Source organism: Lonchura striata, chromosome 18 (genome assembly GCF_050655825.1).
Source record: "Lonchura striata isolate lonStrDom1 chromosome 18, ASM5065582v1, whole genome shotgun sequence".
NCBI classification, from domain to species: Eukaryota; Metazoa; Chordata; class Aves; order Passeriformes; family Estrildidae; genus Lonchura; species Lonchura striata.
Genome location: NC_140720.1, coordinates 7,801,998 through 7,816,523, shown reverse-complemented (window position 1 = coordinate 7,816,523; position 14,526 = coordinate 7,801,998). Strand labels below are relative to the sequence as shown.

General features: G+C 55.3%; 1 protein-coding gene across 1 annotated transcript; it reads left to right on the top strand.

Annotated features, from left to right (window-relative positions):
• The first annotated feature begins 1,260 nt into the window (after positions 1–1,260).
• XYLT2 (xylosyltransferase 2) lies at positions 1,261–13,804 on the top strand. The gene is made up of 11 exons (XM_021554794.3): positions 1,261–1,431; positions 6,184–6,655; positions 7,115–7,290; positions 7,601–7,803; positions 8,202–8,282; positions 8,435–8,651; positions 9,052–9,228; positions 10,073–10,335; positions 10,443–10,638; positions 11,026–11,359; positions 11,713–13,804. The coding sequence occupies exons 1-11, from the start codon at positions 1,279–1,281 to the stop codon at positions 12,033–12,035; spliced, it is 2,595 nt and encodes an 864-aa protein (XP_021410469.3). The 5' UTR covers positions 1,261–1,278; the 3' UTR covers positions 12,036–13,804.
• The last annotated feature ends 722 nt before the right edge of the window (positions 13,805–14,526 follow it).

Here is a 14,526-nt window from a genome sequence, read left to right as displayed (position 1 = left end):
CATTCACGCTCTCATTTGTACACATTAATAAACACATCCATTCAGTCTCTCATTTGCACACTAACACACATCCATTCACTCTCTCATTTACACACATTAACAAACACCCATTCACTCTCTCATTTGCATACATTAATAAACACATCCATTCACTCTCTCATTTGCACACTAACACACATCCATTCACTCTCATTTACACACATTAACAAACACCCATTCACGCTCTCATTTGCACACATTAATAAACACATCCATTCACTCTCTCATTTACACACATTAACAAACACATCATTCACTCTCTCATTTGCACACATTAACACACTTCCCTTCACTCTCATTTGCACACATTAACAAACACCCATCACACTCTCATTTGCACACATTAACAAACACCCATCACGCTCTCATTTGCACACATTAACACACATCCATTCACTCTCATTTGCACACATTAACACACTTCCCTTCACTCTCATTTGCACACATTAACAAACACCCATCACGCTCTCATTTGCACACATTAACACACTTCCCTTCACTCTCATTTGCACACATTAACAAACACCCATCACGCTCTCATTTGCACACATTAACACACTTCCATTCACTCTCATTTGCACACATTAACAAACACCCATCACGCTCTCATTTGCACACATTAACACACTTCCCTTCACTCTCATTTGCACACATTAATACACTTCCATTCACTCTCATTTGCACACATTAATACACTTCCATTCACTCTCATTTGCACACATTAACAAACACCCATCACGCTCTCATTTGCACACATTAACACACTTCCCTTCACTCTCATTTGCACACATTAACAAACACCCATTCACGCTCTCATTTGCACACATTAACACACTTCCCTTCACTCTCTCATTTGCACACATTAACAAACACCCATCACGCTCTCATTTGCACACATTAACACACTTCCCTTCACTCTCATTTGCACACATTAACAAACACCCATCACGCTCTCATTTGCACACAGTAACACACTTCCCTTCACTCTCTCATTTGCACACATTAACAAACACCCATTCACGCTCTCATTTGCACACATTAACACACTTCCCTTCACTCTCATTTGCACACATTAACACACTTCACTCTCATTTGCACACAGTAACAAACACCCATCACGCTCTCATTTGCACACACTAATAAACATTCACTCATTTCCCGCTCCGTCCTCAGGCCCCGCCCCCGCCGCTGTCCCCGCCCCGCCCGCCCCGGTCCCGCGCATGCGCGGCTGGCGGGGCCATGGCGGCCGGCGCGGCCATGGCGGCGGGCGGCCGGGCGCGGAAGCTGGTGCGGCGGTACCGGCTGGCGGCCGCGACGGCCCTCGCCATCCTCCTGCTCCAGGGGCTCGTCCTCTGGAGCTCCGCCGGCCTTGACGAGGAGGGCCTGGCCGAGGTGTGCCCGGGAGGGCGGGGGGCGGCCGGTGGAGGGGAGGGGGCCGCGCTGGGGGAGGGCGGTGAAAGCGCTGAGGGCGCCGTGAGGGGCTGAGCGTGTCGCGGCAGACCGGGGAGGCCTGGGGGGCTGGAGGTGGGCTGAGGGCCTGGGGGCCGTGGGAGGGCGGTGGGTGCTGGAAGGGGCTCTGGTGGCAGGGACAGCCCTGGGGGTAGCGAGTGTCCCCTCGCTCGGGAGCTGCGGCGGGGACAAAGGGGTGGCGCGGTGGGTTGGCAAGGCCAGCCCCACGGTTCGGTTCCTGGGGTGGAGGGCCCTGCAGCCTCCGGCTGCTGGAGGTGCTGGTGCTCCATGGCTAGCGGGGTGTTTCCTGGGGGACCTGCAGGGTCACAGCAGCTGAGAAGGAGAGCTTGTGGCACAGGGGGTTTGTTTTGGGTCTGGCGTAGAGTGGGGCTTGTAAGCGGCTTGTTGCACTTGTGGTTTGGGGGATGTTGTGGGAAACTGGCATCAGGGGCACCCAAACCAGAAAACATGGAGTTCAGAGAGCTGGCAGGTTTGTGTCAGCTCCTGTGTAGCTGTTGTGGTGAGAGGTATTCCTGTGGAGTCGCTGATGTCTTTATACTAGAACACCCTACTGTGGCCAAATGCATCACTTCTTTCTTGTGATTGTGGGGAAGCTGAGGCATGGTCTGGTGCAGGAGTTTGCCCAAGGTGAGACACAGAGAAGGTATCAAAGAGAACCCAGGCTGATGAAGCACATTGCTGCCACCTTCAAACAAGGTTTCCACCTGTGGGTTGTTTATTTGGATTTGTTTATTTGTTGGGAACTGCCCAGACTGTGTCCAGGTCTGCTATGTCTGTGTGGACCAGTGGCTGAAGCCTTGTATTGCCTCCCTGGTGTGGGGGGTGATCCCATGGTCAGCAGGTCTAGAGGACTTTCCTTGAGAGCAAAGAGGTGAGAAGGGGAATGGGGCAGCCCCTTGCAGTGGGGAATGTCTCTAGAGTGACACCACTCATTCAGCAGGTGAATTCCCAGCCTTGGGCCTCCTCCTGGGCCACAGGGAATGGCCATGAGCACCCTTATGTGCTGCCATATGCCCATCACCAACACAGAACCAGGGAATGAATGTGGCAAGGAGAGGATTGTGATCTGGAGGCACTGGAAGTGTGAGAGCAGATTGGTCTGGCACCAAGGAGTGCCCAGCTGCTTCTCTGCCTGTTCTGTGACCTTGATCAAGTTACTTCACCCATCCCAGCTTCTCCTTCCCTCTGTACCATCCTGCACTGTTTGTCTGCTGTTCTCTGCTCCTGCCCTTCGCAGCCTCCTGGGTTGGCTCATTGTACCTCGGTCCTTGTCTGGCTTCCCCATGTCTCATCCCAAAACTGAGCTGGGCAGCTGAAGAGGTTTGGCCATGGGTCCCTTTTCCTGGAGAGGAGTTGGTTCACCACCAGCAGTCCTGCAAACTGACAAGCCTCTTTGGAGAAGAAAAGAACCATCGTTAACTTTGTGGACAGCCTGAACCCATTAGCAAGCTGGGAAAAGTCCATTATAAAATGCAAAGCTCTTGGTTTCTGTGCTGTCCTGCCATCTGATTTTGGCCAGACCTAGAGGAGACACCATTTCCCTAATGGCATTTCTGGTAAAGCCAGAGGAACAGTCCCAGCAGAGTCTGGCCTTGCAGGCCTGAAAGGATTCATGGAAGTTTGGGATTTCTTAATTGCCATAGTAAATAGCTCCTTCCCACTAATGGATGCAGCTCATCCCCACTGTGAATGGTCTGTGACTGGCTGTGGAGAAAGAAAGAGTCACTGGAGTCCTGGAAGAGCTGTGAAGCTGGCTGTGCTTCTTGGATCTATCAGTTCTGCTCCCAAGACCGATTTTGGGGTCCTGCAAGGTGCCCTCTTTTACCAAGCTAATGCTTTATGGAGCACAGACCAGGAGTATTTGGATCTGTCTCTATCTGCCCAAGTCAGCACTGTTTTCCTCCTGGAAACCAAATTAATCTTATTTCACCACGATCAAACAACACAATCCTTATCCAGATTGGTGGATGAGAGAGGAAATTCCTGTTCCTGCTGTGGTCAGCATCAGTTTCTCCCCACACAAGTGGGAGCCTGAGAGACCAGAGCGATCCTGCCTCTGTCACTGTGATACCCACAGCTCCTGTATGAGCACATCAGCTTCCTCAAGCTCTTAGTCCATGGTGGAGCTGGCACCAGTAAAACTCAAACCACAAAGTTTCCTTGTGAGTGGAGAAGAGGATCTGTCACTGCAGTGTTTTAGCCACTTGGTCTCCTGTCTTTGTCCAGGCAGGAGGTGGCACCTCTCTGGGACTTGTGTGTTGATGTTCTCTGTGTGCTGTGGCCACAAGAGAAGTTTCCTATGAAGTGTCTTTTCTTCTGGAGAAGATTAGTTGATAGTTACTTTTCCTGCCAAAGAGTTTGTTTTCAGAGGACTTACTCCAGCCATTTTAACTGGGGATTCCTCTGATGACTTTGGAACATTTTGGTGCTGGTTTTGCCTGATAAGTGCTGGTATGTGGCAGAAACCAGAGTCAGAAGCCAGAGAGGGAATCCTGCAGCAACCAGGTGCTGTTAGCTCTGCTCCTCCAGTGGCACAGTGGGACCTGTGCAGGGGATGGCGTGCAGGTAGATACATGCCCCATGGTGCTGTGTCACTCTGGGGTGGCAGTCTCACATAGGGAGGCAGAAGAGGACAAGTCTCTCTGGTAACAAGCAACAGGGCAAGAAGAAATGGCTCAAGTTATACCAGGGGCAGTTTAGGTTGGATATTAGTGAAAACTTGGTCACCAAAAGGGCTGTAAAGCCCTTGAACAGGCTGGATGAGGAACTGGTGGAGTCACAGACTCTGGAAGTATCTAAAAGATGTGTAGATGTGGTGCCTGGGGACATGTTTTAGTGGTGGCCTTGACAGGGGTTTAACAGTTGGATGATCTTAGCAAGTCTTTCTAACTTAAATGATTCTGTGACTCTTAAGTGAGCGCTGGCTGGTGCCTGGAGGCATCTGTGTGTCAGAAGGAGGGGATGAGGATCCTCACTGGCTGTCCCACAGAGGTCTTAAATACAGCAGAACAATGTGGCCAGAGCCATTCCCTGCCAGGCTGGGGTGGAGGGATCATTCTGCTGTGGTGTGTGGGAACCCTGGCCTTGAGTTCCTTGGCTGGCAGCTCCAGAAGGGCTGGCAATACTTCTAACAACTTCCCTACTGGGAAAGGCAGCTAGGCATGCTCCTGAGCTGGGAACAGGGCTTCTTCCAGAGGGATGAGCAGGACTGTAACCACGGGTGGGTGTTAAACAGGGGGTGTCCCCAGAGTCAGGTGTGTTGGGGAGTGCAGGATGTGAGTGGGATCAGCAAGTCTCGTCTTGTAGGAACATGGAAGATACTGTCTCCTCATTTGTGGCCTTCCAGCTGCCGTCTCCTGTGATGCTCTGTGGGGAAAACAGGTTTACAGCTCTGGAACAGATGGTCCTGATGGTGACTAATGAAGGGTTCACTGCGTGTCTTGGGCTGCCTGTGACACCTGTCTGGGTGGAAGCAGGCTTGGCTGATCCCCGCAAACCAACCTTTTGGGATTTCAGCACTGGTTTGGCCATGGCCATGCCAGCACAACGTGGGTAGTCTGGGGACTCTGAAATGGGCAGATCACATCAAATGCTTTCCAGCCTTTTCACTCCGTGCTTTCTCCTGGCTGTGACCTTCCCAGCAGCTACACCCTCGGGGAGTCTTATGCCAGGGGCTAGTTCAGTCCTGCTGTCCTTGTGAGGCATCTGTCCATCCTTGTGAGATGCCACTGCTCAGGAATACTCCTGGTTCTTCCTTACAGCTCCCTGTGGTGCCTGGCACAGCCCCTGAGCAGTCAGAGTTTGGGGGTGCTGTGAGACAGCCCTGGGAGGCTGGGCTGGAGCAGGCAGCTGCTTGTCTGTCATCCAGGAGTGCCTGTGGTGGGCTGGGGCACATGGCCCTGACATCACTTTTACACTCACTGGGAAAGTTCTTTCCCATGAGAGTGGCATCCAAACTTCCCAGCTCCCTGCTCTCCCCAAGGCTGACTATCTCTGCTGTTCAGCCAGCCTAGCAGAGGTAAGGAAGTGTAATTAAGTGTTCCCTTTACACATCTGCTTGGGTCCACAGGAGGGTTTGTGACTGGATTTCTAGGAAAGGTGGTGATGGCAGTGCCTGCCCCAGCCCAGCATGGGGAGCCAGGGCCTAGGTCTATTTCCATTCAGTGCTTTCAGCCTAGAGAGCACAGCTGTGGCCGCCTGGGACTCTGGCTGTGCTGGGTTGTGCTCACAGCATGGTCATGGTAGGGAAGAGTTGGTCCAATAACCTCACAATGAAATAGCCAGTACAGCCCAGTGCTCATCTCCAGCATCAGGGATGTCCCTGCAGGTGGGCAGACTTCAGAGGGTGGCTGGTGCAGACACAACCCACTGTGTCCCTTTAGTCTGCCGTGACCCCAGCCACAGAGAGTGAGACTGTCTGGGTGTCCTCATGATGGGGGCATAGGCAGGGGGCTGCTGTTGGGTCTTAGCCCGAGGTTTTTGGGTGGTGAAGGGGCTGTGTAATGTCCTGTGCTGCACAGGGGTTGCTCCTGGAGCAGCTGTCATGCTGCGCCATTGAGCTCTGTGGGGACTGCGAAGAGATGCTCTGAGGAGCATGCTGACAGATCTAGGGAGAAGCAGACCCAAGGTAATGCTGTCTGTCCTCTCTTCTGCATCCACATGAACCTGCCACAGGAGCGGCAGAAAAAAGCTGGGCTTCCCGAGAGCAGCGATGGCTCCAAGGACTCGGACAGCTCTGCTGGGCGCCGGAGCAGTGCCGGCCGGAGGCATGGCCGATGGCGGGGCCGGCTGGACAGCCCCGGGGCCATGGTGTCCAAGGTGGTGAGAGCCGTCACAGCCAGGCACAAACCAGGGTGGAGACTGCCGGCCATGCTGGATTCCTCCAGCCACAGGAACCTGACGGAGCTGCGTGGGGAGGCTCAGCTGGCCATCTTCCAGCAGGGCGACACGGGCAGCGTGGAGGGGGCTCCCCAGCCCACTGAGAACAGTTTCACCCCCAAGTGCGAAATCACGGGCAAAGACGCCCTGTCGGCGCTGGCCCGGGCCAGCAGCAAACAGTGCCAACAGGAGATTGCCAACGCGGTCTGTCTGCACCTGGCTGGCAGCCTCATGCCCCAGTCCGTGCCTCGCCACTGCCAGCTCTCAGGTGAGTCCTGCTGGAGTGCTCCTGGTCATCCTGGGCATCAGGAATATCCCAGGGAGGCTGGTAGGCCGCCTGCTTTATGTCACCAAACTGTCCCACCTGGCAAACAGCGGCCTCAGTCTGTCACTGATTCCCAGATTACCACTGCCTCTGTAATCCAGTCAAAGTTATGCCAGCCTTCTTAAATTGAGCTCTTCATCCCATTCTGCAGTTTTGCAGGGGTCAGAGCCAGGCCCAGCTGCATTTTCTGTTTTGCAGCACCAGAGGAGGACACCCCCTTCCCAAAACCCCCCATCAGTGTAACACAAGGGGCTGCATGTGCCACCATGCCCTGGCACTGCAGCCAGTCTGGGGTTTGCCCAAGGCTGAGTGCTTCCCTGCTGTCCCCTGCCTTGCTCAGGAGCTCCAGGTAGCAGATACCAAGAATGGGGGTGGCTGACACCCCTCTCCCTCCCCGTGCAGGCAAGGTCAGCCCTGTGATCCAGTGGGACGAAAGCCGGCTGCAGCAGGGGCCCCCCAGCAAGCCCGTGCGCATTGCCTACATGCTGGTGGTGCATGGCAGGGCCATCCGCCAGCTGAAGCGGCTCATCAAGGCTGTGTACCACCAGCAGCACTTCTTCTACATCCACGTTGACAAGGTGTGTGGCAGGGGTGAGGGAGTGGGTGCTAACAGTGCTCCATCGGTCCCAGGGAGAGGGAGCAGAGCTGAAGCACGGGTGGTGGTGAGTGGGGAAAATGGCTGGATAGGGTTAGTCCTTGCTGCTGTGGAGCTGTGACCCTCTGCCGCTACTTCTACAATCCCACGGAAGCAGGATCTATCCCCCCTGCCCTTTTTGATGCTTCTCTTCTTGTGGAGGCTGCTGCAAGGGCTGACTCCGGGCTGGTGGCAAGGAAAATGGCCCTGGGAGGATGAGCTCCTTGCTGAGGGTGGGCCATGTTCCCTGGCAGCGCTCCAGCTACCTCCATCGCGAGGCTGTGGAGCTGGCCAGGCACTACCCCAACATCCGTGTGACACCCTGGCGCATGGTGACCATCTGGGGAGGTGCCAGCTTGCTGAAGATGTACCTGCGTAGCATGAAGGACCTGCTGGAACTGTCTGAGTGGCCCTGGGACTTCTTCATCAACCTGAGTGCCACTGATTACCCTACAAGGTGAGTGTCTTACTGGGAGGGGGCTGGAGGTGTTGGGGCTTCTGATGCTGCAGAAGCCTTGGGAGGGGCAGGGAGGAGCAGGGAGCTGAGGGAGATGGGGTTGGAGATTGCATCCATATGCTGGTGATGATGTTTTGGGGCCAGGCTGGACCCATGTATGCAGAGGAACCCAGCAAGTACCTCTGAAGCTATTCTGTCCTGTGGTCTGGGTATTGCAGAAGAATATGCATGTGAAGCACAAGACATAGCAGAGATGCTGTGTCTTTGTCTGCCCAGTGGTGGAACAAGGTTTTGAGTCAGCAGCTTTGGGTACCTTGTGTCTAGTGGCTCTTGCAGAATGAATGTTTACTGGGCTGCTTCACCCCAGCAGCAGTAATGATTCCTGATTTCCACCTCAGGACCAATGATGAACTGGTGATGTTCCTGTCCAAATACCGAGATAAGAACTTCCTGAAGTCACATGGTCGAGACAATGCCAGGTAATCTCAGCTAGAGGCAGAGCTGAACTGGAGGAACAGAAAATGAGGGATTTCAGAAAAAAAAAATGAAACGGCTGTGGCAGGGAGGGGATGTTCTGCATCTGCACTTAGCAAGGTGGTTGACACTCCTAACTCCTCATCCCCATGCCCAGGTTTATCAAGAAGCAGGGCCTGGACCGCTTGTTCCACGAGTGTGACTCACACATGTGGCGACTGGGCGAACGCCACATCCCCGAGGGCATCGTGGTGGACGGGGGCTCTGACTGGTTCTCGCTGACACGCAGCTTTGTGGAATATGTGGTCTATGCTGAGGACCAGCTGGTGTCCCAGCTGCGCCAGTTCTACACCTACACACTCCTGCCAGCTGAGGTGGGTGCTGCCTGTGGGCCACAGGACAGATTTTTCTTCCTACTATGCTTAACATATCTTTACCACTTCATCCCTGCTCTGGGTACCTGCAAAGGGTGTGGCTGGTTCTGCTCAGGCAGTTTTGTGCCTCCCCTTTTTCAGAGTTAGGTATGAAAGGGAAGAGAGGAGCAGAGAGGTCAGAGGTCATGTTTACATACAACCCAGCTTTAGGTCCAGTCACCCTCTGGGCCAGATGAGGACTGCTGCAAGCCTGGTCCCTTAAGTGTTGCCCTCTGCTGGGAATGGGGAAGTTTCTGTTCAGTGGCAGTTGAGGTCTGTCCTTCTTCTCTATGAGTGTGGGTCTCCATTAACCACGTGTCCTCCATGCCACTGGGTGCCCTGCCCCTTTTGTGCCTTGCAGTCCTTCTTCCACACGGTCCTGGAGAACAGCCACGCCTGTGAGACGCTGGTGGATAACAACCTCCGAGTGACCAACTGGAACCGGAAGCTGGGCTGTAAGTGCCAATATAAACACATAGTCGACTGGTGCGGGTGCTCCCCAAATGACTTCAAACCCCAGGACTTCCTTCGGCTACAGGTGAAAAAGATCCTCCTTTCTCTTCCTGCTCTTTCCCCTCCTCCCTGTCCTCTTCTCTCTCAGCTGTCCTGTGAGCACCCCAGGCTGCAGAGCCGGCTGCTGTGCATGTCCCCACAAGAGACTGGAGCATGATCCGGTTCCCCAGTGGGGCTCAGTGTAGATGTGTCTGTAAACAGGCAGTGGGATTATCCTGACTGTCCTGTCCTGCTGTGAAGCCAGGTTTCTGCTTGCAGCATTGCTCCTATTCCCAGATTTTCTCTCCTGTTTTCCTGCTCTTTCCCTGCAAATATATCACTTGAGAGAAATACCTTTTTAGGAAAACCCATTCAGAGTGCTGTTTCTTTGGCAGGTCAAAATGCCTTGTGACAAAACATCTCCTATGCTTTCAGTGCATGGAGATGCAGACTGAACACAGGAGGCTTGAGGGAGATAGAGCCAGCCCTGAAAAGAGCAGTTGTGGCAGGATTTTCCAGCAGTTCCAGGCTTGTAGAGCCCAAGACACTGTTCCTACAGGCTGTGCCACTTGGCCAGAGCTAATGCAGGGCTCAGCAGTGGCTCTGGTGGGTGGGGGCCCATCAGAGTAGAAATTGCAGCAAAGGAGCTGGATGACACGTGGCTGGTTCTGGGCACAGAAACAGGGAGGTGGTGGGAGAGATTGGGACCCATCTGCATTACCAGTAACTGTTGGTGTGCTCCCACTGTTCTTGTCATAGAGGATCCCACATTCAGGGTGGCTGTGCTGCTCCTTAGCCCATGCCTTCAGAGTGGGTAGGATGGATCCTGCTGGAGTGGGAGGGCAGAGTGGGTGCGGCCAACATTGTTAGAAATGCCTGTGCTCTTCCAGCAACTCTCCAGACCCACTTTCTTCGCCCGCAAGTTTGAGTCGACTGTGAATCAGGAGGTGCTGGAGATTCTGGACACGCACCTCTACGGCAGCTACCCCGCCAACACCCCGGCCCTCAAAGCCTACTGGGAAAACGTCTACGACCGTGTTGATGGGCTCAGTGGTCTCACTGATGTCACCCTCACCTTCTACACAGCCTTCTCCAGGCTGGGGCTCCACAAAGCCTCATCCACGCCGGCAGCCAAGGCTGACAAGCTCTGCAGGTAGGGTTTTTTCTGTGGTCTCAACCCAGGCTCCAAATGGAGGCCTTTATCTTGTGCTGGAAGTATGCTTATGCTCAAATGTGCAACCTCTCTGTCTGTATCTCCAGATTTGAGCCTCGAGGCTTCCCTTCCAGTGTGCACTTATATTTCTATGACGACCATTTCCAGGGTTACCTGGTGATGCAGGAAGTGCAAAATTTGGCAACTGGGCGGACAGAATCCTTGGAGGTGTGGATGATGCCCCAAGGAGCTCTGAAGCTGTCAGGTCATGGAGGGCAGGCAAACCGCTTGCAAAACCTAGAGGTAAATGCGGCACTTTTCTCCCTGGCTTTCCCACACTGTGCTGCCATTCCTCCTCTGCCCCACCTGCATGCCATGAGGACAGAAAGGACACAGCTGCCATTGTGTCTGAGAACAAACCTTTATCTGGGAGTTTGGTTTATTTGTGAGGAGCTGATCGTTGGTGAACAGGCCTTCAGGCGATCTTTCAGAGGCAAGTGAGGTCCAGTGCCTGCAGCTGCAGGAGGCCTTGCACAGCTGAATTAGTGCTGGCATGTGATCCATGGAGTGTCCATTGCTTTGGTTGCCAAGGTTTATGTGTTCTCTGTTTTGGGGAGGTGAAACACAGAACCTCAGTTGATAGTGTCTCCTTGCCCAGTATCCCACTGCTTGTGTTTCCTGTCCCTCCAGGTGGGCACAGAGTGGGACCCCAAGGAAAGACTCTTCCGCAATTTTGGAGGCTTGATGGGGCCTTTTGATGAGCCAGTGGCCATGCAGAAGTGGTCACGGGGCCCCAACCTGACAGCCACGGTGGTGTGGATTGACCCCACCTATGTCATTGCCGCCTCCTACGACATCACGGTGGATGCTGAGGCAGAGTTCACCCAGTACAAGCCCCCCCTCAACCACCCCCTGCGCCCTGGCATCTGGACCATCCGCCTGCTCCAGTTCTGGGAGCCTCTGGGGGAGAACCAGTTCCTGGTGGTGCCTCAGACCTTCAACCGCAAGCAGCCTCTCAGGAAAGGTGAGGATGCTCTGGAGTTTGGGGCTGGATGAGAGGGTGTTCCTGTGGGCAGCCCAAAGTGTTTGGCCCCTGGGCTGCAGCTGATGACCAGGCTGGAGCCAGTTTTCTACTGGTGCCCCTTGTCCATGTGAATCCTTATTCTGGGCTATCCTCTTGGCAGCTGTGGAGGGCCCGTTGGCCCATGTCAGTCAGATCCTTCCTCCAGCGGTGTCTTTTTCCTTGTGCTGGAGGGCAGCTGGGGTTGCATAGGGATGGGTGCTATGCCCCAGCTGGAGTTGGGGGTCGGACCTGCAGGGTGCCAAAATGTTGCTGCACTGCTCATCCCCTCTCTTTTCTTTCCCTGTCCTTCCCAGACGACAGCAACTGGCTGCATGGTGGCCCCCCCCACAACGAGTACATGGACCAGAACTTCCAGGGCCTGGGCGGGATCCTCAACCTGCCGCGCTCTGAGGCGGCCGAGCAGGATGCGGCGCAGAAGGCACGGCTGGCGGGCAAGGAGCTGCAGGACTGGGCGGATGCTGCCATCGGCACCTTCTGGTCCGCAGCGAACGTCTGTGTCAGCAGCCCCTCTGCCTGCGCTTCCCTGGAGACCTGCAGCAAAACCTCCTGGAGCTCCCTCTCCCCAGACCCCAAATCAGAACTGGGGCCCGTCAAACCTGACGGGCGGCTGAGGTAGCAGGAGCAGCCGGAGGGCAGCCTTGGGAGCAGGGAGCATCCTCCGTTTCTGATCTGGGGGGTGTCTCTGGACCACATCACCCTGTGCCATTTGCACCGTAGTCACTCGAGGAAGAGAAAATGGGAACTTCCAGGCAGGGGAAACCCTTCTCCTGTGGGGAATTTTGGGCAGAGGGAAAGGCATGAGGTGGGTCTTACCCATCTCTGCAGGAATGAGCCCTTGCTGGCCAGGGAGAGCGTGCTGGAGTGCCCATCCCTGTGGGGGCACGGCAGACACCTAGGAAAAGCTCTGTGTTTGCTACTCCAGGCCTTGGGGCTTCAGGAAAGGGTGATGTGAGAGGGAGGGATGGCTGGTGGGTGTGCAGGCTCTGGACCAGCTCAGCATCCTACCCAGCCCTGGACTAGAACTTGGCAGGATGGGCCATTGTTGCTGGCTGCTGCCCTGGTGGGCTGATGAGGGCCTGGGGATAGGCAGAAGCAGAATGGGTCAAAACCTGCTGTGTGCATGCAGCTGCTGCTGTCCTGGGGTTTACATCTCATCCTTTCCACCCCAGCCCTTTAGTTTGTATTTTTATAAATATATATATAGAAATATATATGATGCAAAGTGCAATAGAGACAAGACCCCGCATTGGCCGGGAAGTCCCTGTGTCTCCATTTCCCCTCAGACTGTAATATACCGTGTTCCCTTGGGTGTCCTGGTGCTACAGGACAGGGTGCTGGGTCGTTTACATCCTTTTTTATTATTATTATTGTTTTGCCGTTTGCCCATTTCCTGCTGAGGGCTGCTGGGGACCTGTAACCTGTTGGCCTTGGGGCAGGTTGTGGGGCAGCTGCCCAACTATGCCAAATGTCTGGAGCCTGGCGTGCTGTGCGATGCTAGCAGGGAGTGCTCAGTGTGTGGTTCAGGTCCAACAAGCCGTGCTGTGGACCTGCCACTTCTGTCTCCATTTCAGCAAAAGGACGCCCTGATCCCCTGCCAAAGTATCATCCACAGGGCCAATGTCCTGCTGCAGATGAGCTGTGCCTGGAGGGCTGCCCTGTGCCACAGCTCCTTGACATGACCTTTTCTTTTCTTCCCCCGTTGGTAGAAGCTTTCAGGACCTGCTGTGCTTCCCTGGGCAAAAAGCAAAGTGGTGAGATGAGGTCCGGCCAGCCCCATCCTCTGCTGTTTCTGCTTCCCACTGCTCCAGAGGGAAGAGGCACAACTGCCTCTTGGGAAGGGTTGTAGTGGAGCATCCCCTTCTCTGCAGTGTCCCCAGGATGTCTGTGGGATTGCCTCCAACATTCTTCTCTCCAAGACTGATGCTGCCTGGAGAAGTCTGGATTTGGTTTCACCCTGGGAAGACACTTCACAGCTGGGACAATGTGGAGCCCATCTGGCCCAACCCTCTGCTCAAAGCAGGGTCTCAGGAGCTGGTGGGGTTTTGCTGTCTCCATGGATCTGTGCCATCCTAACTTTTCTCCCATGTCCCACTTCTCTCCACCCAGCAGGTCTGACACTCCCAGTCTCCAAATTCAAGGATGTGGGTGTTGCAAGATGTGTACTGTAAAATGGAGGGGACTGAGACCTCTGTGTGTGAGGGCAGGTACCTGCTGGCACTCAGCCCCCCTGTCCTGCACCCACTTGTGCCTGGGGTGCTTTGGGGCAGAGGAGAAATGTGGGGGGAGAAGGGCCACACACGGGAGGATGCCAAAACTCTGTCAGAACCATTATGTAAAGTTGTCTTAAATATGCAACATCACCACAAATACATCTCTGTCTCTCCAGTTTGGTGTGTCAGGTTTTTGTGGTGTTATGGAAGGGGTGGAGGGTGGGGGAAGTTTGGCCATACCCCGTGAGAGTGTAAATCCCTCCTGGGCACCGGGTCAGGGACTGTGAGGGTGTTGGGGCAGGGCCGTTTTCCTCAGATGGTTGATGTGTAACCCAAAATCAAGCTTGGGGTTTTCAAAGCCTCTGGCTGGAGCTCGGGAGTGACCCGTAGCACGGGCTGAGTCCGGTTACACCCTGCCAGCAGGTGCCCTGAAGGTACCCAGATACTTAGCGTTGACATGGCGCTTAATTAAAGTGTTAATCGGCTAATGAGCGGGCACCTCCTGCTGCCTGCGGGGCCAGGAGCCTCCTGCGGCACCGGCCAGCAGAGCGGGGCAGCGCTGGGGTTGTCCCGTGCCCCTGATGCCGGCAGTGACCCGCGGCCTGGCTGCCGCTCGCCGGGCACCGCTGGGCTCTGCTAACTGCGGCACGAGGTTAGCAGCTGAGCCGGGCTGGCTCGTGGTGTGCCCGAGCGGGGAGCCCCGCGGCCGAGCCGGGCCGTGCCCGAGCGGGGAGCCCCGGGAGCCCCGCGGCCGAGCCGGGCCGTGCCCGAGCGGGGAGCCCCGGGAGCCCCGCGGCCGAGCCGGGCCGTGCCCGAGCGGGGAGCCCCGGGAGCCCCGCGGCCGAGCCGGGCCGTGCCCGAGCGGGGAGCCCCGGGAGCCCCGGGAGCCCCGCGGCC